Genomic DNA, 19,860 nt, shown 5'->3' with positions numbered 1-19,860 from the left:
GGTGGGGCGCACCTTGGTGAGGAAGAGCTTGCTGTTGAGCAGGTTGGACAGCTGCCCCAGGCCCTGCTCCACCGTGGGGCGCCGGCTCTCGGGCACCCCCAGGTCGCGGTGCAGCGGGGACTCGCGGTGCCCGGGGAAGAAGACGCGCTCGGCGTACGCCTGGTAGTCCAGGAAGGGGATGCCGCTGCCCAGCAGGTCGCTGGTGAGGTCCGTCATCTCCGTCATGAGGTCTGCGGGCGGGGGGGCCGGTCTGGCGCGCGGCGGGGGGGGGGGGGGGGGAGGGGTCCCCCGGGTGACGGGGGCGGGGGCGGGGGCGGGGCGGCCGGGGCGGGAGAGGAGGGCTCCCCCGGGTGATGGGGGCGGGTGACGGGGGCGGGGGGCGGGGGCGGCCAGGGCGGGAGAGGAGGGGTCCCCCGGGTGACGGGGGTGGGGGCAGGGGGGGGGCGGCCGGGGTGGGAGAGGAGGGGTCCCCCGGGTGACGGGGGCGGGGGTGGGGGGGTGGGGGGGTGGGAGAGGAGGAGTCCTCCAGGTGACGGGGGTGGGGGCGGGGGGGGGCGGCCGGGGTGGGAGAGGAGGGCTCCCTCGGGTGACGGGGGCGGGGGCGGGGGCGGGGCGGCCGGGCGGGATGGCGGGACCAGCATGGCGGCCCCCGTGGCCTCACCCGTGAACTCCTTCTTGCAGCGGTCCCGCACGCTGCTCTCCAGGTTCTCCAGCTGGATCTGCACCTTCTTGTAGTCCCGCAGGGCCTGCTTGCTCTTCCTCCTGCTCGGCACCGGGACGGGAAAGGCTAGAGGAGGCTGGAGCCCCCGCTGGGCCGGCCTGCCCCGGCCATGCCCACCGCGCCGAGGCCTGGCCCTGGACAAGGCAGCCGCTCGTCCCAGGCAGGTCAGACCTGCCTCTGCCCGTCCAGCCCAGCACCGGGGTCAGCAGGGGCCTGCTCTCGTGAGTAAAGGTTTATCGGGGCCCAGGCCGGGTGGTCCCATGGTTAGAGCAAGGTTGCCGTTGGATCCCGGTCAGGGCACGTACAAGAACCAGCCAGGGAATTCTTCAGTAAGTGGAACTAACGGATGCCCCTCCCTCCCTCCTCCCTCCCTCCCTCCCTCCCTCCCTCCCTCCCTCCCTCCCTCCCAAACCGATCACCAAGCTTTCACACCGGCGGAAAGGTGCCGGCGCGAGGCCGGCCCTGACCGCAGCGCCCAGCAGTGGCCGCCGGCCCCCAGGCTGACCCCTCCCTCCCGGCGCCCAGAGGAAGATGTCGCCCGGTCTTGCCCGTCCGCACCACGCCGGCACCCACCGGTACACGAGGACCACGACGCTGACGCCCAGAGCCAGGAGCGAGGCGCCCACGCCCAGGCCCACCCGGGCGGCCAGCGGGGAGGCCGCGGGGCCCTCGCCGTCGTACTGCACCCGGCCCAGCGCGAAGCGCAGGTTCCCCATCTGCACCTGCGGGAGCGGCCGTGAGCCTGCGGGCGAGGGGGCCCCCTCCTCTCCCGCCCCCACCCCCCCCGACCCCTCCGCCGCCCGGGGCCCCCTCCTCTCCCGCCCCGGACACCCCCCCCCCCCGGCCGCCTCGGGGCCCCCTCCTCTCCCGCCCCGGACCCCCCCCCCCCGCCGCCCGGGGCCCCTCCTCTCCCCGCCCCGGACCCCCCCCCCCCCCGCCGCCCGGGGCCCCCTCCTCTCCCGCCCCGGACCCCCCCCCCCCCGCCGCCCGGGGCCCCCCCCTCCTCCCGCCCCGGACCCCCCCCCCCCCGCCGCCCGGGGCCCCCTCCTCTCCCGCCCCGGACCCCCCCCCCCCCCGCCGCCCGGGGCCCCCTCCTCTCCCGCCCCAAACCCCCCCCGCCGCCCGGGGCCCCCTCCTCTCCCGCCCCAAACCCCCCCCCGCCGACCGGGGCCCCCTCCTCTCCCGCCCAACCCCCCCCCCCGCCGCCCGGGGCCCCCTCCTCTCCCGCCCCAAACCCCCCCGCCGCCCGGGGCCCCCTCCTCTCCCGCCCGGGGGCCCCCCCCCCGCCGCCCGGGGCCCCCTCCTCTCCCGCCCGGACCCCCCCCCCGCCGCCCGGGGCCCCCTCCTCTCCCGCCCCAAAACCCCCCCCCGCCGCCCGGGGCCCCCTCCTCTCCCGCCCCAAACCCCCCCCGCCGCCCGGGGCCCCCTCCTCTCCCGCCCGGACCCCCCCCCGCCGCCGCCCGGGGCCCCCTCCTCTCCCGCCCCAAACCCCCCCCCCGCCGCCCGGGGCCCCCCCCCCCCGCCGCCCGGGCCCCCTCCTCTCCCGCCCGGGGGCCCCCCCCTGCCGCCCGGGGCCCCCTCCTCTCCCGCCCCGGACCCCCCCCCGCCGCCCGGGGCCCCCTCCTCTCCCGCCCCGGCCCCCCCTGCCCCGGCCCCCCCCCCCCTGCCGGGCCGCCCGCCTACCATGAACTCGGGCAGTGCGTCAGGCGCCGTGCCCAGGGCCGGGGGCTGCTCCGCGGGGGGCTCGCAGTACAGGTGGTGCCGGGTCAGTGTCTTCACCACGCAGACGCCCGCCCCGATCGTGGCCACCACCTCCTCCTTGGACATGGCCAGGTCCAGATTCTCCCCCTGCAAGGCCGTCCGTCCCTGAGCGGCTGCTGGGAGCTCCCCCGGGCGAGCTGGGGCCCCTCAGACCCTCCCCCGACCAGGGAGGGCGGGCCCCGTCCCCGTGCCTTCACCCCGTCCCCGTCCCCGTCCCCGTGCCTTCACCCCGTCCCCGTCCCCATCCCCGTGCCTTCACCCCGTCCCCGTCCCCGTCCCCGTGCCTTCACCCCGTCCCCGTGCCTTCACCCCGTCCCCGTGCCTTCACCCCGTCCCCGTCCCCGTGCCTTCACCCCGTCCCCGTGCCTTCACCCCGTCCCCGTGCCTTCACCCCGTCCCCGTCCCCGTCCCCGTGCCTTCACCCGTCCCCGTCCCCGTGCCTTCACCCCGTCCCCGTGCCTTCACCCCGTCCCCGTCCCCGTCCCCATCCTCATGCCTTCACCCCGTCCCCGTCCCCGTGCCTTCACCCCGTCCCCGTGCCTTCACCCCGTCCCCGTCCCCGTCCCCGTCCCCGTGCCTTCACCCCGTCCCCGTCCCCGTCCCCGTCCCCGTCCCCGTGCCTTCACCCCGTCCCCGTCCCCGTCCCCATCCCCGTCCCCGTCCCCGTGCGTGAGGCCATGTCCCGGGGCGTCTTCAACGGCCAGCCCCGCCGAACCCCTGCCCTGCCCGTCTCTCCCTCCCGCCTCCTCACCCAGAGGCCAGCCATGGGCACGCCGGGCCCTACCAGCGCACCAGGCCCTGCCAGGTGATCAGCCCTGCCAGGTGCCCCAGGCCTGGGTCCACCGCCAGCCCCTGGGCCCTCGCTGCACCAAGGGCGGAGCTAGGGCCGCCACCGGCCTTGCCCTGCAGCCCGCGCCCTCTGCCCACGCCCCCTACCCCCCACGGCCACGGCCACAGCCACGGCCACGCTGACCCCCATGGTGCCACAACCACGCTGTCCGCCCCGCCCCGGGGCCACGGCCACGGCCACGCTGGCTCCCCCCGGGGCCACGGCCACGACCACGCTGTCCGGCCCCCCCCCCCCCCCCCCCCCCGCGGGGCCACAGCCACGCCGAGCAGGCACCTCCACGGACAGCACGCTGCCCGGCTTGTGGCGGAAGGGCGCGGTGGGGTCCTCGGGGTGCAGGGGCCGCAGGGTGGGGTCGGCCTCGTAGGAGAAGGGGGTAGGGCTCAGCGCGGCGAAGTCGAAGACCAGGTTGTCCAGGACGAACTCCACCCGCACCCAGCGCTCGGGTGGCGGCCCCGGCAGGGCGGGCGTGGGGCAGGTGACCAGCCGGGAGGAGTTCACACGGCACGGCTCCTCCACCTGGGGGCGGGGGGAGGGTCAGGGGGGGGGGCGGGACGGGGGGCGGGGGGAGGGTCAGGGGGCGGGGGGGGAGGGTCAGGGGGCGGGGGAGGGTCAGGGGGGTGGGGGAGGGTCGGGGGGAGGGGGGAGGGTCGGGGGGCGGGGGAGGGTCGGAGGGCGGGGGGAGGGTCGGGGGCGGGGGGAGGGTCGGGGGACGGGGGGAGGGTCGGGGGACGGGGGGAGGGTCAGGGGGACGGGGGGAGGGTCAGGGGGCGGGGGAGGGTCAGGGGGCGGGGGGAGGGTCAGGGGGCGGGGGGGGGGGGGCGGGGGGACGGGGGGAGGGTCAGGGGCCCTGCAAAGGTAGTGCCCACCCCACGGCTGTCCTGGGGTGGGATGGGAGTGGGGATGGGGTAGAGGGTGGGGTTGGGGAGGGGGGAGGGGTGGGGTGGGGATGGGGTGGGATGGGGGTGGGGGTGGAGGTAGGGATGGGGTGGGGATGGGGTGTCCTACCTGAAGGCCTTGGCCGCTGCAGGGGGCTCCGGGGGGGCACGGTGTCTCGGGGACCACGCGGCGCCTGCGCCCCAGGCCCCCGCCCGGTGGCAGCGTCACGCGGATCCTCGGCGTCTGGACCACGTCCAGGTTCTGGCCTCGGACCCGGATCTCCCGTCCTCCGCTGCAAGAGGAGCCGCCGCGGTCTGGGGCCGGCTTCCCGGCACAGCGGGTCCCGCCCCCGCAGCGCCCCTGGGGGCCGCCCCCGCCCCGCCTCCTGGCTCCAGCCCGGCAGCGGCACCTGAGGAAGCTCCGGGCCGGGCCGGCGGCCGTGACGTTGGGGTTGGCCGTGTACTCGAACCCGCCGTGCGGCAGCCTCCGCTCTGCCGCCCCGAACCACACGGCCACGGGCAGCGCGGCGGGCGCGGGGTGCGGGCCGGTCTCACAGCGCAGCTGCCCCGCCTGCGGCCCCGGGAGCCTGGGAGGAGGCGGGAGGCGGTGGGCCGGCGGCCGGGCCGGGAAGGGGGGTCTGGATCCGGGAAGGGGGGGCCGGGAGGGGGGCCGGGAAGGGGGGACCCGGGAAGGGGGGGCCGGGAAGTGGGGCCGGGAAGGGGGGTCTGGTTCCGGGAAGGGGGGGCCGGGAGGGGGGCCGGGAAGGGGGGACCCACGGACCCTCAGCGCCCCGCCCTGCTGAGCCCTCCCCGGAGCGGACCGCCCAGCGCCCTCCGCCGCTCTCACAGCGGACACGGCTGCTCTCCGACCACCACGCGGAGGTCCTGGGGCCGCCCGGTCAGCAGCCGGGCGCCGCGCAGCGTGAGGCGGGTGCCCCCCGCTCTGGGGCCTCGGGCCGGGAACAGGGAGTGCACCTTCGGGTCCTGCGGGACGGATGGACGGACAGACGGATGGACGGTGGGACAGGCGATCAGGCCGCAGACAGGGAGGCCGGATCCCAAGAGACACAAAAGCCCGCAGAGCCCAGAAACCCGAGGGCTGGGAGGAGCCACTGGAGGGGTGGGCGGGGCCAGCGGGGAGGTGGGCGGGGCCGGCATGGGGGGTGGGCGGGGCCAGCAGAGGCGGTGGCCCCTCAGCAGCCAGGCACCTGGTAGGCAAAGTCGAGCTCCGAGACCCCTCGTCCTCTTCCGGGGACTTCCACGGTCACAGGGCCGGTCACTTCCTCCCCGCTGGCCTCCGTCACACACACGAGGCTGTGGGCACCGGGCGGGCCGTGGGCACCGGGCGGGCCGGGGGCACCGGGCGGGCCGGGGGCACCGGGCGGCCGGGGGCACCGGGCGGGCCGGGGGCACAGGGCGGGCCGGGGGCACAGGGCGGGCCGGGGGCACCGGGCGGGCCGGGGGCACCGGGCGGGCCGTGGGCACCGGGCGGGCGGGGGCACCGGGCGGGCCGGGGGCACAGGGCGGGCCATGGGCACAGGGCGGCCGGGGGGCACCGGGCGGGCCGGGGCCAGGCCACGCCCAGGGCTGCCTCCTGCCCCGCCCTCCCGGGGTGGATGGGAACCCTCCGCGTTGGAGGGGACCCCAGGGGGCCTCCTGGAGGCTCTGCAATCCGGGGATCCACCAGCTTCCTGGGGTCACAGGGTCAGGCGGGGGCCGGGCTGGGCACGGTGCGCCTGCCGAATGCTGGCAGCGCTGGGCCAGGCCTGGCGATGAGTGACCACGGCGCCCGGCCGCAGCCCCAGCCCTGAGCCGGGCAGGGGTGCAGGGGAGAGGCAGGGGCGCCCCGGGAGGGGAGGGGCGGCCCTGAGCCCGAAGCCGCCCGCTCACCTGCTGGACACCGCGTACTCCCGCGCGTCCACGGCGCAGGGCAGCCCGGCCACGCGCACCGTGTCCTGCACGTCCCGCACGCGCTGGCCCAGGTTGGAGCCCCTGATGGTGACGCGAGTGCCCCCGTCCACCGGCCCGCTCAGCGGCTCCACCTGCCGGGACAGGGACCGCTCACACCGCCCCCGGGGGACCGGCACAGCGCCCTCCGCGCCCGGGACCCTTGGCGGCCGGGACCCTCCGCACCCGGGACCCTAGGCAGACCTGACCCTCCGCGGCCAGGACCCCCCGCGCCTGGGGTCCCCCGCGCCCGGGACCCCCGGGCCTGGGACCACCCCCCGCGTCCCTCCCTCCCGGGCGGCCCCTCCCCCGCGCCCCTCCCTCCCGGGCGGCCCCTCCCCCGCGCCCCTCCCTCCCCGGCGGCCCCTCCCCCGCGCCCCTCCCTCCCGGGCGGCCCCTCCCCCGCGCCCCTCCCTCCCAGGCGGCCCCTCCCCCGCGCCCCTTCCTCCCCGGCGGCCCCTCCCCCGCGCCCCTCCCTCCCGGGCGGCCCCTCCCCCGCGCCCCTCCCTCCCGGGCGGCCCCTCCCCCGCGCCCCTCCCTCCCAGGCGGCGGCTTCCACGCACCGAGTGGATGCGGGGCGCGGGGCACTGGGTGGCCACGGCCCCGGCCGCGCCGCAGGCCTCCCGGGCCACGCACCGCTGCGGCCCCTGGCACCACACGCAGCCGAACCGGGGTGCGGCCGTCTGGCAGAGGCTGCAGTCCCCGCGTCCCACTGAGCAGTCGTACAGCAGCACTGGGGGCAGAGGCGGGTGAGGGGCATGGGGAGCCCGGGCCCCCCTTTCCCCCTCCCCCCCGCAGCCCCGCCGCCCGCCGCCCCCGCTCACGGTGCAGCCCGCTGGCGCTGTCCACGCGCAGGCGGCCGGCTCGGCGCAGAAACAGCCCCACCCGGAGCGCTGGCTGCAGAGCCTCGTAGCTGAGCTGCGGGGTCAGGAGGGCAGGGTCAGAGCAGGGCTGGGAGGCAGCCGGGGGCAGGGGCAGTGCCTCTGCTGTGAGGGCAATGGGTGGGAGGCCCTGGGTTCCACGTCAGAGAAAGGACCAACCTGACCCCTTGTGAGACCCCCAAGCCAGAGATCAGAGTCGGGGTGCAGGGACTCCACGGGGGCACAGGGCCCCATGGAACACAGGGTCAGGGGTCAGAGAGGGGGGCAGGGTCCGAGCGGGGCTGGGCTGGGCGAGGTGCGCACCTGGTGCTGCTGGCAGGTGACGTGGCACCGCGTGTCCGGAGGCAGCTGGCACTGCACCTGGGCCGGCACCGCCACCTCTCGGCCCTCGAGCTCCATCACACACTCGCTGTGGCCGGGGCCGTCCTGGGGCGCGGGCAGCGTCAGGGGCGGGCCTGAGCCCCCGTGAGCCTGCCAGCAGCCGGCCCCCCACCGCCAGGGCCCTCACCTGGAGGAGGCGCAGGTTCCTGCCCAGCAGCCGAACCTGTCGCTCCACGTGGACCGGCAGCAGCTCAGAGCCCTGGACGCTGTCCACACAGGGGCAGGCGCCGGCCCCCCAGCTCCCCTCGTCCTGCGGGCACCGAGCCAGGCAGGCATGGAGCCCACGCCGGGCCTCCCCGCACAGAGGCCGGGCCTCCCCGTCCCCCGGCCCCGCCCGGCGGCCTCACCGGCTCCCAGGGCCCGGGGCCGTCCAGCTGGTAGTCCAGGCCGGACAGCAGGAGGGGGGCGGGCGGGCCCTCGAGCTCGGCCGAGTCCCCGTCGCCTGAGAGGAGGCTGGAAGTGGAGAAGGCGGGCGGGTCACCCCCCGGCCACTCGGCCGCCTCGGGCCGCGGGCCGCCTTCTCTCGGGAGCCAGTCCAGGCCGGGCTCGGTGGCGCCGGCCGCCCCTGGGAAGGGGGTGGCGGGAGCGGCGCTGGGCGGCCGGTCCGGGGGCCCCGCGGGGGGGAGGGCGCCGGGGCCGGGGCTGGCGGGGGCCGTGTCCGAGGGCGCTGGCTGGGGGGCCGCCAGGTCCGTGGGGGTGGCCGTGGGCTCGGCGTCAGTGACAGCGGGGACGGTGGTTCCAGGTCCGTCCAGGGGGCTGGGAGGGAGGGGGCCCTCGTGCAGAGGGGTGGCCGAGGCCGGTGTGGGGCTGGGGCCCCCCCCACGGCCCCCCGGTGCTGAGCGCGGAGGGCCCGGTCCCAGGTGGGGTCTCTGAGGCTGCAGCCGAGGAGGGGGCTGAGGAGGGCTCCGCGGGCTGGGTGTCAGGGGCAGGGGTGATGGCGGTCGTGGGGGAGGGGGAGGGGGAGGGGGAGGGGGAGGGGGTGGGGGCATCCTTTGCGGGAGGGGCCGGGGAGAGCGGGGGGCTCTGGGGGAGGCAGAGGAGGGCCCCGCAGCAGGCAGCAGGCAGCAGGCAGGAGAGGATGTGTGAGGAGGAGGAGACCAAGGGGAAGAGAAAACAAACAGCCCGTTAACTCTCCATTGGAGGGCGGCTCCGGGGTCTGTGCCGAGGGGCCAGGCCTCGCTGCCTCTCAGCTGCCGATGCCCCTCCCGCGGGAGCGGCCCACGGGGCGGGCGGGCAGGGCGGGCCGTGGAGCAGCGCTTACCCGGGCATCCGACCCTGCAGGGCCCCGCCCGAGTCACGCTCACCTGCTGGCTGGCCACCAGGGGCCCGGAGTCACACGCGGTCCTGTGCGTACACAGGTGCTGCCAGACGCACCAGTTACACCCCCAGCGGCTGCGCACGCAGGCCTGGCACCTGCACAGACACAGCCGTGGGCACAGGGCGCGGGCGTGGGCGCGGGCGGCGGGCCTGGGGGTCAGGGAGGGACTCACGGCGCAGACGGGTGCAGCTCGGTGATGGCCACGCAGTCGTAGAAGGAGAGGGCAGCCTTGGCAATCAGGACCGCGCCCAACCTGAGCTCCACGCTCACGGACACGTGGTCTGCAATGGGGGAGGGCCCGCTGAGGAGGGGGCAGGGTTTCCAGGCCCCGCCCAGCGCCCAGAGACCACAGGGTGGGAAGGCACGCCGGGTCGGGAGACAGAGCCCACTGGGAATAAAATGGGCACTTTGGGGGTTGGGGACTCGTGGGGGGACTCAGGGCCCACCCACACCCCCGGGAGCAGGCAGGCAGGCAGGGCTGGGGGGCCGGCCCCCTCTCTCACCCACCGGCTCCTCTCGGCAGCGCTGGGGCCCCACTCGGGCCTGGGGAGGGGCACCTCACCCCCGACGGGGCGGGCAGGGCCGGGCTCTGGAACTCCCCAAAGTGGCAGGAGTAGGACTCCCCCGGCCACAGGGCGGGCAGGTCAGGCACCGACAGGAAAACCTGCCGAGAGAGGCCATGGGCAGCAGATCCGGGCTTGTACCCGCCCGGCAGACTCCAGTGGGACCAGCCCAGCTCTCACGGGCACCCTCGGGCCCGGCCAGTAACCGTCAGCGGAAGCAAGGCCCGAGACGTGGCCTGCGCCGGCCACGGGCACTCAGCACGTCTGACACCCACAGCCACGGTGCGGACCCACCACCAGGGCCCTCCCCGGCCCCGCTCACTCACCTCCCTCCTCTCCTCCCGGCTGATGCTGGCGGGGCTCACGGCTGCCACCTGCAGACAGCCCGGCTCCGGCCCGAAGCTCCACAGCCACCGGGCTGGGCCCTGGCCCCGTGAGCACTCCGCCCGGCGGCTGCACCTGCGGGAGCGACCAGTGTCCCCCGGGACCGCCAGGCGGGGGCGCTCACGGGGTAGGGACACCTTCGGCCCGAGGACACCGGGCAGTACCCTCCGCGGGGCCGGGACACCGGGCTGGGGGTGCCTGGCCAGGCCCTGATCCCGGGCGGAGGACGGAGTCGGGGGTTGGGGCAGGCAGAAGGCGGGGGTTGAGAGACAAGAGCCAAGGACCAGGAACCCTGGAGAGGGCTGTTGTTATTATCATCATTTTAAACACGTTCGTATTGGTTTCAGAGGGGGAGGGAGAGGGAGAGACAGAAACATCAACCATGAGAGAGAATCATGGATAGGCTGCCTCCTGCACACCCCCTCGTGGGGATGGAGCCCGCAGCCTGGGCACATGCCCTTGGCCAGAATCGAACCCAGGACCCTTCAGTCCGCAGGCCAACGCTCTATCTACTGCACCATACCAGCCAGGGCCTGGACAGGCAATTATAACTGCAGGAGCATGGAGGGGAGGGGAGGAGGCTGGGTTAGGGCTGGGGCTGGGGAGAGGTCAGGGGCCCGTGCAGCACCCACCTGCCCAGGAGCACGCACCACCCGCAGTACGGGTCCCTGTGAGCGAGGCAAGAGGCACAGTCCGGGTGCTGAGCACAGGCGGCCACCGGGACCCGGAGGAGCTGGGACGGCGCAGAGGGTTGAGGCCGGCGATCCCAGCAGGTGTCCCCCCCCCCCCCCCCCCCCCCCGTCCCGGCCCCAGCGCCCGCAGCACTCACGATGCTCTGGGTCATGACATACAGGTGCTCAGAGGCCCCGTCGAAGGTGAGGTCCCTGCTCACAGGGGAGCCCGGCTGGATGCTCTGGGTGGAGTACGGGTGCCCGTTGCCGCCCGGGCCCAGGAGCACCTGAGATCGGAAACCACAGTCCGTGCCACAGGCCGGGCCCCCCTCTGCCCGCAGGAAGCAACTGGCAGGCAGCGCAGGTCTGCCCACCAGCCCTGGGGCCGGAGGGGGGCCGGAGGGGTGGGGGTCGCAGTCAGACACGGCCCAGCCCTCGGAAGGGGAGCCTGGGGCTGGGGTCGTGTCCCCATGCCCTGTCCCGGCCTCAGGGGTCACGGGCAGCCCAGCCCTCCAGCCCTCAGGGCAGACTCACCCTGTGCAGCTGCCCCTGACTGTCCCCCAGGAACGCGATGGTGTGGCCGTCCTCCACGGTCACCGCCACCGCCGTGAGCTGGACCCCCGGCCACTCCAGCACCGGCTGGGCTTCCAGGGGGACACGGCTGGCCATGGGGCTGGGCGTGTGGTCGGAGCCACAGGGATATGCATCCAGCGTGTCCTGCGGGGCAGGGGGCCCGTGAGCCCTCCGGAACCCCGCCCCGCCCGCCCCGGCCCCGCCCCCTGCCTTCCCCGGCTCCGCCCACTGCCTTCCCCAGCCCCAGGCTCTGCGCCAGCCTCGCTGACATCGCCCACAGCCGGTAAGGGCACTCAGCCCGCCTGCCCGGCGTACCCCCCGCTGCCCGGCCGGTCTCCAGCAGCGCCTTCCTCTTTGGTGGACGCCCACCCCTCTGGGCCCACCTTCGCCCACCCCTGGCCTGGGAGCCGCTGCTTCCAGGTGTGTGAGCTTGGCCTCTCCTGGACCACGTTTCCAAAGGCCCGCGCAGCCTGCACGGTCCCCAGTCCGCTCTGGGCACCTCTTCCCTCTCTGAATCCTGAGCTAGAGCCGGACAAGCCTCGCCCTCACCTGCCCTCTTGCTCAAAAAACTATCCCAACAGGACCCAGTCCCCACCCCATTCTGGGCGGCGGTCCCGCATCCCCCAGGGCCCCAAACACCCTCTCCATCACCCACCCAAACGCAGTCCCTTCGGTGCCCAGCTCAACCCCTCCCCTCCCCGTCCCCCCGAACGCCATGAGGTCCCCCCCCACCCAGATACAAAGGAAGCAACACCCCCAGCTTCCCGCTCGGGCTGCGTGGCCGTGGCCGTGGCCGTGGCCGCCACGGCTCACCACGGGCAGCTGCGCGCAGTCCGAGTTGACGTCGTACTCGATGTAGGCCACCTCGGCCCCGTCCTCCGCGCGGCCCTCCCGGGTGTAGCAGGCGTCCCGCGTGCGGTTGGCCAGCCGGTCCACGTCGTCCAGGGCGAAGGCGCAGAGGGCAGAGCCGCCCGCCGCCCCGGCCGCGGCCACGGGGGGCCGGCCGGCGGCGGGGGGCGCGGCCGAGGAGAAGGCGGCGAAGAGCACCTGGCCCCCGGCGGCCAGGGCGGCAGCCCGCAGCAGCCCGTGGCGGCCGGCCCCGCAGGCCAGCGGCAGCTCCACGTACGAGTAGTAGTGCAGGTCCTGCAGGCACACGCGGGACACGTAGGCCCGGAAGGCGCGGGCCTGGGCCTGCAGGTCCCGCCGCAGGAACAGGAAGTAGGCGCTGGCCCCGCGCCCGAAGGCGCCCACGAAGTGGTGGCTGAACTCGGACAGGCGGCCCACGGCCAGCTTGGCCGTCTCCTCGTAGGAGAAGGCGGCCTGGGGGTCCGGCGGCCGCAGGGCGCGGGTGGTGATGGGCGGGATGCCGCCCCCCACGCCCCGGCTGGTGTACCCCCGGCCCACAAACAGGAGGGGCTCGCCGGCGGGGCCCTGGGCCACCAGCCCCACCGTGCTGACCTCGGGGTCGTTGGCGGCCACGTACTGGGTGTCGCCCGGCCGCTCCGGCCGCAGCAGCAGCCGCCCGAGCTGCCCCAGGCCCCGCTGCTCGCACACGCCCTGGTGCACGCTCCCGCACACCACCAGCGCCCCGGGGCCCACCAGCAGCAGCTGGTTGGGGTTGTCGGTGGGCCGGGCCTGCGGGCACTCCTCGGGCACCACCGGCGGCAGGCAGTCCCTGCTGTCCAGCACGGGGCCGGTGGGCACGGCGGCCTCCAGCTGCAGCGCGGGGCTCAGCTGGAACAGGAAGTTGGTGGCGCCCAGGTAGATGGTGCCGGAGGCGGGGTCCCGGGCCAGGTGCTGCAGCTGCGAGCCGTTGGGCGCGAAGGCCTCCGGGGCCGGGGGCTGCAGGGCCAGGGCCCACCCGGCCCAGAGTGCCTGGAGGAGGGCGGGGCCGAGGGCCGGCATGGTCACCTGGGGGGGAGGCGGGGCGGGCTCAGTGGCCACCGGGGAGGGGCAGGGCGAGCAGAGGCACGTGGTCCAGGCGGAGCCCAGGCCACACACAGGCCTGGGCATGTCCTTCCTGGGACCTCCCAACTGCCCGGTTCCCGCAAGCACTGCCCTCTCGGAGGGAGACCTTGCCCCACCCCCTCACCGCCCGCCCTGGTCACCACCATCCGGGGACACAGCCGGAAGGGGCAGGAGGGAGCAGGGATGGGAAGGAGGAACCAGAGCCCAAGGAGGGCGGGCCCTCTGCCCAGCCAGCAGTTCCTGGGCAGCAGGAGGGAGGGAGCCGCCCCTGGGCCACTGGCATGTTAGGGCAGGGCGGGAGGGGGGGGCAGGAGCAGGGGGAGGGGGGCGGGCGCAGGGGAGAGGGAGGGGAAGCGGGGAGCAGGAGCTGGGGGAAGGGGAGCAGGAGTGGGGGGGAGGGGAGCGGGGGCAGAGGGGGCAGGGCTTTCAGGCAGGAGTCCAGGAGGCAGTGAGCACAGAACCAAAGGGCTGGAGAGAGGAGGGGGTCAGGGCCGAGGGGAGGAGGCGTGAACGGCGGGGCCGTCCTGCAGAACCCGGAATAGAGGTGGGAATCCCGCCTCTCCCGGACGCCCGGGGGAGGTCAGGACGCCTGGGGGGAGGTCAGGACATGGGGCGGGGGTCAGGATGCCTGGGGGGAGGTCAGGACATGGGGCGGGGGTCAGGATGCCTGGGGGAGGTCAGGACACGGGGGGGGGGGGGGTGTCAGGATGCCTGGGGGGCAGTCAGGACGCCTGGGGGGAGGTCAGGACATGGGGGGGGTCAGGATGCCTGGGGGAGGTCAGGACGGGGGGTGGGGGAGAGGTTAGGATGCCTGGGGGCGATCAGGACACGGCGGGCGGTCAGGCTCACCTGGCGGGGCCGGCTGGGGCAGCAGACAACAGCATGACCTGCCGGGAGAAGGCAGCGCGTGAGCCAGGCATGTGGAGGCAGCACCAGGCACCCTTCTCGGCCCGGCCTGCCGGTGGAGCTGGGCCCAGCCTGGCCCGCGGCCACCACCGCATTCCACAGGGGACGCCTCCTCAGCGCCCACACAGGGAGGGGGCGGTGGAACCGGAGCCCTGGGGCCTGGGAAAGGGCGAGAGGAGGGAGCCCGCGGCTGGCAGGCCCCGTGGGACCCGGCCCGGCCCGGCCCCCGCCGCCCCGCTCCCTTCCTGGCAGGCTCCCTCCCGCTCCGGGCACACGCCACCGTCCGGGCACCGGGCTGCCCCGGCCGCACCGCCACCATCACAGGCAGACACATGCTCACACACACCAACAAGCACATGCGTGCTCACACACACAGATGCCTGCAGACGCCATCTGGACACACAGACACCCAGGCAGACACACCACCCTCACAGAGCCACCTGCACCGAGGCACATCCACACGGAGACAAGCTCCCGACACACGCAAACACACAGGTCGCCCCTCACAGGCACATGTCACAGGCACATACCGAAGGCGTGCTCACATCCAGACACCCCACAGGCCAGGCACTGGGCCCAGGGCCGCAGGCCAGGCCAGCTCCTGCCATTTCCTCCGGCAGGTCAAAGCCGGGCCAGGACCGGGTGTGGAGAAGGGAGGGGGCGGGCGGATGGATGTCCTAGAACTGTGGTCGGCAAACCGCGGCTGGTGAGCCACATGCGGCTCTTTGGCCCCTTGAGTGTGGCTCTCCCACAAAACACCACGGCCTGGGTGAGTCTATGTTGAAGAAGTGGTGTTAGAAGAAGTTTAAGCTTAAAAAATGTGGCTCTCCAAAGAAATTCCAGTCGTCGTGCTGTTGGTATTTGGCTCTGTGGACGAATGAGTTCGCCGACCACTGCCTAGAATAAGACCCCGCTGTGCCCCCATCCCCGGAGCTCCCAAACCTTGGTGCCTGCTCTGCGCACAGACCCCTCCTCTCCTCAGAGGCCCCAGCTACGGCCTGCGAGGACCAGGAAGCCATGGCAACACCATCGTCCCGGCCCGGTGGCCCCCGGCCAGGACAGGCCGCGCACCGCAGCCGTGAGACACTCGCCCACTTCCTGTGCCCGGGCCTCGCTGCCCAGCCCCTCCTGCCACCCAGCTGCCAGGCTCTGCCCAGGCCAGCTCCTCCCCGCAAGGCCCTGGGTGTCGCCGAGGCCGCCGGAGCGAGTGGGGCTGGGCAGAGGCCCCAGCGGGGGAGGGTCCAGCGGCCTGTGGGGCCGAGGCCACAGCCCGGCCGGGCACGGCTCCCGAAATCGCTGGGGGTTTCCATTTTGAGTGAGAGAACAGGGCTGCTCTATGGGCACGGAACAAGGCTCCTCTGTTCGCCCGAGGGGGCGGGAGGGGCGCGGGGCGAGCGTGAGCCCCTGCCCGGAGCCGGAGCCGGAGCCGGAGCCGGAGCCGGACCGGCGGAGAGCTTCCCAGGAGCCCCCACTGGTCTCCAGGGCGCGGGGAGCGCCTGCCGCAGGACAGGGTGTGCCTGATGGCAGGGCCGCTCTGCCCGCCCCTCCCGCCCGGGGCCGTGCCCGGGGCAGAGGGTCCAGTGAGACCAGCGCCCCCCTGGTTCTCGGACAAACATTTGCTCAGTCTGTGCCAAGGCTCTCCAGCCGGGAGCAGCCCTGGGACACTCCCGAATACCAGAGCCCAGTGGGGTGGCCCGGGGAGGGGGGGGGGAGGGCGGGTCGGACAGCCCCAGGCCGCCCGAGGAGCAGGCTGAGGCTGCGGCTAACCCTCTGGAAAGGCGGCCGCACCATCGCTGACCCCGGCCTGCACCGGGTGGCCTGCCCCGTGACCGCGGGAGCCGGGGCGGGAACAGGGAGTGGCGATTCCTCCTCCTCCTCCTCCTCCTCCTCCTCCTCCTCCTCCTCGCTGGGCACGGCCCCTCTGCCACAGGCCACAGCGCAGGCTCTCCAAGCCGATTCCCCCATCCCTCTCCCGGCCCCCCACCCCGTCTCTGGGGCACCTGGGCCTGTGAGGAAGTCGAACCTCCAGCCCAGCCTCCCCATCCCATGCCCGCCTGACCCGCAGGCCCTACCCTCCTCCCTGCCCGCCCACGGCTGATCCTCCGCCTGGAGTACCCCACCCCCAGCCCGCGTTCCTGGGGACCCCGTCCCCAGCCCACCGGGCTGCTGCGCCCCGCACCCCAGGGGGCTGGGCAGCTCTGCTCTGGCCGTGACACATGACGTGGCACCTGCCTGGCATCAGTGGCTCCAGCCAAGGCCCTGTCCTCCCTGCGGCTCCCGCACCCTGGACAGGGACAGCAGGGGCTCCTGGGAGCGTTCTCTGAGCTCCGGCGTCAGAGGCAGGTGCGAGCCCCAGGGTTTTGTTTTTCTGTCTTTTTAATCCTCGCCCGAGGATATTTTCCCGTTGATTTTTGGGGAGAGTGGAGGAGAAAGGGAGAGACAGGGCCTCGGGCGGGAGGAGCCCGCCAAGGAGGTGCCTGCCCAGACGGGAAGGGAGCCGGGACCTTTCACTTCGCAGGCCGCCTGCGCTACCCACTGAGCCGCACTGGCAGGACAGGCCACTCTTCAGGAGCAGCCGGCGCGGGGGGCAGGAGGGCCTGGGGGCCAGCAGCCTGCCCCGACCTGCACAGCCGGGGCCTCCCGCCCGCGGCCGACCTCTGGCCCCACCGGCCGGGCCTCGGCCTCGCTCTTGACCCTGCGCACCGGGGGCCAGAGGTCCCCGCTCCCTCCGCCCCCTCAGCCTTAGGTCCCGTTCCCGCCGGCGCAGGGCAGGGACCCCCGTTCCCGCCGGCGCAGCGCAGGCCCCGGGCCTGGGCGCCCCCTCACCCGCGAGGGCGCACAGCCTCTGTCCCACCGCCCTCCTCTCGGACCCGGACCCGCTCTCCCCTCCGCCTCCGGCCCCGCCCGCAGGTCACTCAGTGACGGAGCGGCCCGGGGACCGGGAGGACCCGCCGGGGAGGACCCGCCGCCACCGCACCTGCGGGGCTGCACCGCCCGAGGCCCCGGCCCCCATCGGCTCCTCCCGGACCTCCGACCTCCCTCCCCCGGCGGCGGGCAGGACCCCCGGGGCGGGAGGGGGCGGCGGGCAGGACCCCCGGGGCGGGAGGGGGCGGCGGGCAGGACCCCCGGGGCGGGGAGGGGGCGGCGGGCAGGACCCCCGGGGCGGGAGGGGGCGGCGGGCAGGACCCCCGGGGCGGGGAGGGGCGGCGGGCAGGACCCCCGGGGCGGGAGGGGGCGGCGGGCGGCTCCACCTCCTCCGTCTCCCAATCGCGTTCCGGGCGGAGCCGCGAGTTTCCCTCCTCAGAGCAGCTTCCAACTTCCCGGCCCGAGGCCGCCGCACCGGCCGCCCCTCCCGCCGCCCCGGGACCGGCCCTCCCGCCGCCCCGGGACCCGGCCCGGCCGCACTCACCGCCGCGGGCCCGGGACCGGCGCGAGGGGCTCCGCTCCGCTCCGATCGGCGCCCCGCGCCCGGGCTGGGCCGGCGCCGTTACCCGAGGCCGAAGGCGGGAAGCTCCCCCGCCGCCCGCGCCGCCGCCGAACAAAGAGACAAAGCGGCGCGCCCGCCGCCCGCCGTCCGGCCCCGCCGCCCCCCGGCCCCCGCCGCCCCCCGGCCCCGCCGCCCGCCGGCCCCGCCGCCCGCCGGCCCCGCCGCCCCCCGGCCCCGCCGCCCCCGGCCCCGCCGCCCCCCGGCCCCGCCGCCCGCCCCGAGCTGCCCGCCGCCCCGCCGCCCGCCGCCCGCCGGCCCCACCGCCCCCGCCGCCCGCCGCCCGGCCGCCGGGCCCCCCGCCCCCCCGGCCCCGCCGCCCCCCCGGCCCCCCGCCCCGAGCTGCCCGGACCCGCGGCCCCGACGTGCCGGGGGCGGGGGCGGGATCGCGGCTGCGGGGGCTGCGGGGGCGGTGGGTTCCCCGCTCCGCCGGCCTCACCTGCGCCCGGGATTGGCGGGAAGGGGCGGAGGGGGACCGGGGCGGAGGGGGACCGGGGCGGACGGGGGACCGGGGCGGAGGGGACCGGGGGGCCCGGGGCGGACGGGGGCCCGGGGCGGGAAGGGGGCCCGGGGCGAGGGGGGCCCGGGGCGGGGGGGGACCGGGGCGGGAAGGGGGCCCGGGGCGGGAAGGGGGACCGGGGCGGGACGGGGGACCGGGGCGGACGGGGGACCGGGGCGGAGGGGGACCCGGGGCGGAGGGGGGACCCGGGGCGGAGGGGGTCCCGGGTGGAGGAGCCGGGACCCGCGCCCTCACCTGCTCGCTGCCCGCCCCCTCCCTCCAGCCCGGGCTCGGGCGGCTCCCAAGTTTGTTTACCCGGAGCCCGGGCTCCGGACCCACAGGCACCGCTTCCGGCCCCACCGGGCACCGGGGCCCCTCCCGCAGCCCCCCTCACCCTCACCCTCACCCTCTCCGTCCCCCTCACCCTCTCCTCACCCTCTCCTCCCCCTCACCCTCTCCCTCACCCTCACCCTCTCCGTCCCCCTCACCCTCTCCCTCACCCTCTCCCTCACCCTCACCCTCTCCTCACCCTCTCCTCACCCTCACCCTCTCCCTCACCCTCACCCTCACCTCACCCTCACCCTCTCCGTCCCCCTCACCCTCTCCTCACCCTCTCCTCACCCTCACCCTCTCCTCACCCTCTCCCTCTCCCTCACCCTCTCCCTCACCCTCACCCTCACCCTCACACACTCACCCTCACCCTCACACACACACACACTCACGTGCACGCCGCGCTCACCGGGGGCGGAGGGGACGCGGCGGCTGCGGGAGTCGCGGGGAAGGCGCTCCCTCCTCCTCCGCGGCCGGGACCTGCGCCTCCGGGAAGCCCTGGGCAAGTCCCAACGCCCCGGCAGCGAATACCTGGCCTTCCCGAGGGGCGGGCCGCGGGCAGAGGCTCCCGCTCCGCCCGGCCCGCGTGTGCCCCCTGCCGGCCGAGTGCGTGTGCCCCCGCCTGCGGCCGCCTCGGGAGGCCAGTCCTGGCGCCTGGGGGCTCACCGGTCACCCAGAGTCACCCTGGAAACCCAGGGGCCGTGTGTGTGAACCTGTGTGTGTGAACCTGTGTGTGTGAACCTGTGTGTGTGCGTGTGCGTGTGTGTGTGTGTGTGTGAGAGAGAGAGAGAGAGAGAGAGAGGGAACCCGAAGGCTCAGGACATTCACACGCTGCTATCCAAAGGGCTACCACCACCAGCACCCTCTTCCCACCTGCCAGCTTCCGTCGAGTCTGCCGTCATGCCCGGCCAGTTTGGCTCAGTGGATAGTGTCCTCCTGCGGACCAAAGGGTCCCGGGTCCGATTCCTGTCAAGGGCAGGTTCCCGGGTTGCAGGCTCTTCCCCGGCCCGGGCCCTGGTCGGGGCTCATGCAGGCGGCAGCCCATCGATGTGCTTCTGTCTTTCCCTCTTCCTCTCTCTAAGACCCATGGGCAATGTCCTCTGGTGAGGACAGAAAGGAAGAGTCCGCCTCACTCTAGTCTACCCAACTCCGCCTCCCAAATCCCCTTCCCAGCATCTCGGGTCACCCCCCTCCTCCACCCCTCCCCGCCCCCTCACCCCCAGGACCCCAGGTGCCCGCCAATCTGCACCCCAGCTCCTCCGCCTCCTGCTCTCCCCGTATGCTCCACCCGCCCCACAGCCGTCCCCGAGCCAGACCACAGCTCTCCTCCCCACAGCTCGCAGCGTCTCCCCCTCTCCCCCTACCCGGTTTGTTCCAGTGCATCCCTGCAGGACCTCCCGCACCCAAGGGACTTGCAGCCCCCACAGTAGCCCTCATCTGTCCACAGACACGGCCCCCGCTGCCCGTCAGGACCTTGCACATCCCACCGGCAGAGGTCGTGTCATCTGTTCCATCCTGGGGACCTGGCTGGTGCCACTCAGTGGATAGAGCCCTGGCCTGCGGATTGAAGGACCCCGGGTTCGATTCTGGTCAAGGGCACATGGGTGTGCAGGAGGCAGCTGACCAATGATTCTCTCATCACTGTACCTATCTCTCTCACTCTCCTTTCTGAAATCAGTAAAAATAAAAACAACAAAAGCAAAGAAAACCTTGCCAGGGGTGCAGTGACCGAATGACCAGGCGGTGCA

The 19,860-nt window shown here is 75.3% G+C and overlaps 1 protein-coding gene across 1 annotated transcript in view; it reads right to left on the bottom strand.

Annotated features, from left to right (window-relative positions):
• PLXNB1 (plexin B1) overlaps positions 1-18,614 on the bottom strand; it is a 29,837-nt gene extending 11,223 nt beyond the window's left edge. The window contains 26 exon segments of the mRNA XM_045579626.1: positions 13-230; positions 662-762; positions 1,295-1,443; positions 2,405-2,569; positions 3,606-3,848; positions 4,338-4,500; positions 4,618-4,794; positions 5,055-5,191; positions 5,416-5,521; positions 6,098-6,249; positions 6,718-6,887; positions 6,979-7,072; positions 7,339-7,461; positions 7,544-7,666; positions 7,764-8,226; positions 8,228-8,439; positions 8,721-8,829; positions 8,907-9,015; positions 9,242-9,398; positions 9,624-9,756; positions 10,314-10,414; positions 10,511-10,639; positions 10,887-11,069; positions 11,739-12,836; positions 13,743-13,780; positions 18,522-18,614. Of these exon segments, the coding sequence (XP_045435582.1) occupies positions 13-230; positions 662-762; positions 1,295-1,443; positions 2,405-2,569; positions 3,606-3,848; positions 4,338-4,500; positions 4,618-4,794; positions 5,055-5,191; positions 5,416-5,521; positions 6,098-6,249; positions 6,718-6,887; positions 6,979-7,072; positions 7,339-7,461; positions 7,544-7,666; positions 7,764-8,226; positions 8,228-8,439; positions 8,721-8,829; positions 8,907-9,015; positions 9,242-9,398; positions 9,624-9,756; positions 10,314-10,414; positions 10,511-10,639; positions 10,887-11,069; positions 11,739-12,830 (4,809 nt within the window). The 5' untranslated portion in view covers positions 12,831-12,836; positions 13,743-13,780; positions 18,522-18,614.
• Positions 18,615-19,860: the final 1,246 nt, after the last annotated feature.

This window comes from Pipistrellus kuhlii, unplaced genomic scaffold, assembly GCF_014108245.1.
Source record: "Pipistrellus kuhlii isolate mPipKuh1 unplaced genomic scaffold, mPipKuh1.p scaffold_m20_p_11, whole genome shotgun sequence".
Lineage (NCBI taxonomy): Eukaryota > Metazoa > Chordata > Mammalia > Chiroptera > Vespertilionidae > Pipistrellus > Pipistrellus kuhlii.
Note: the sequence above shows the minus strand (reverse complement) of the source record. Positions and strands in the feature narration are given on the sequence as shown.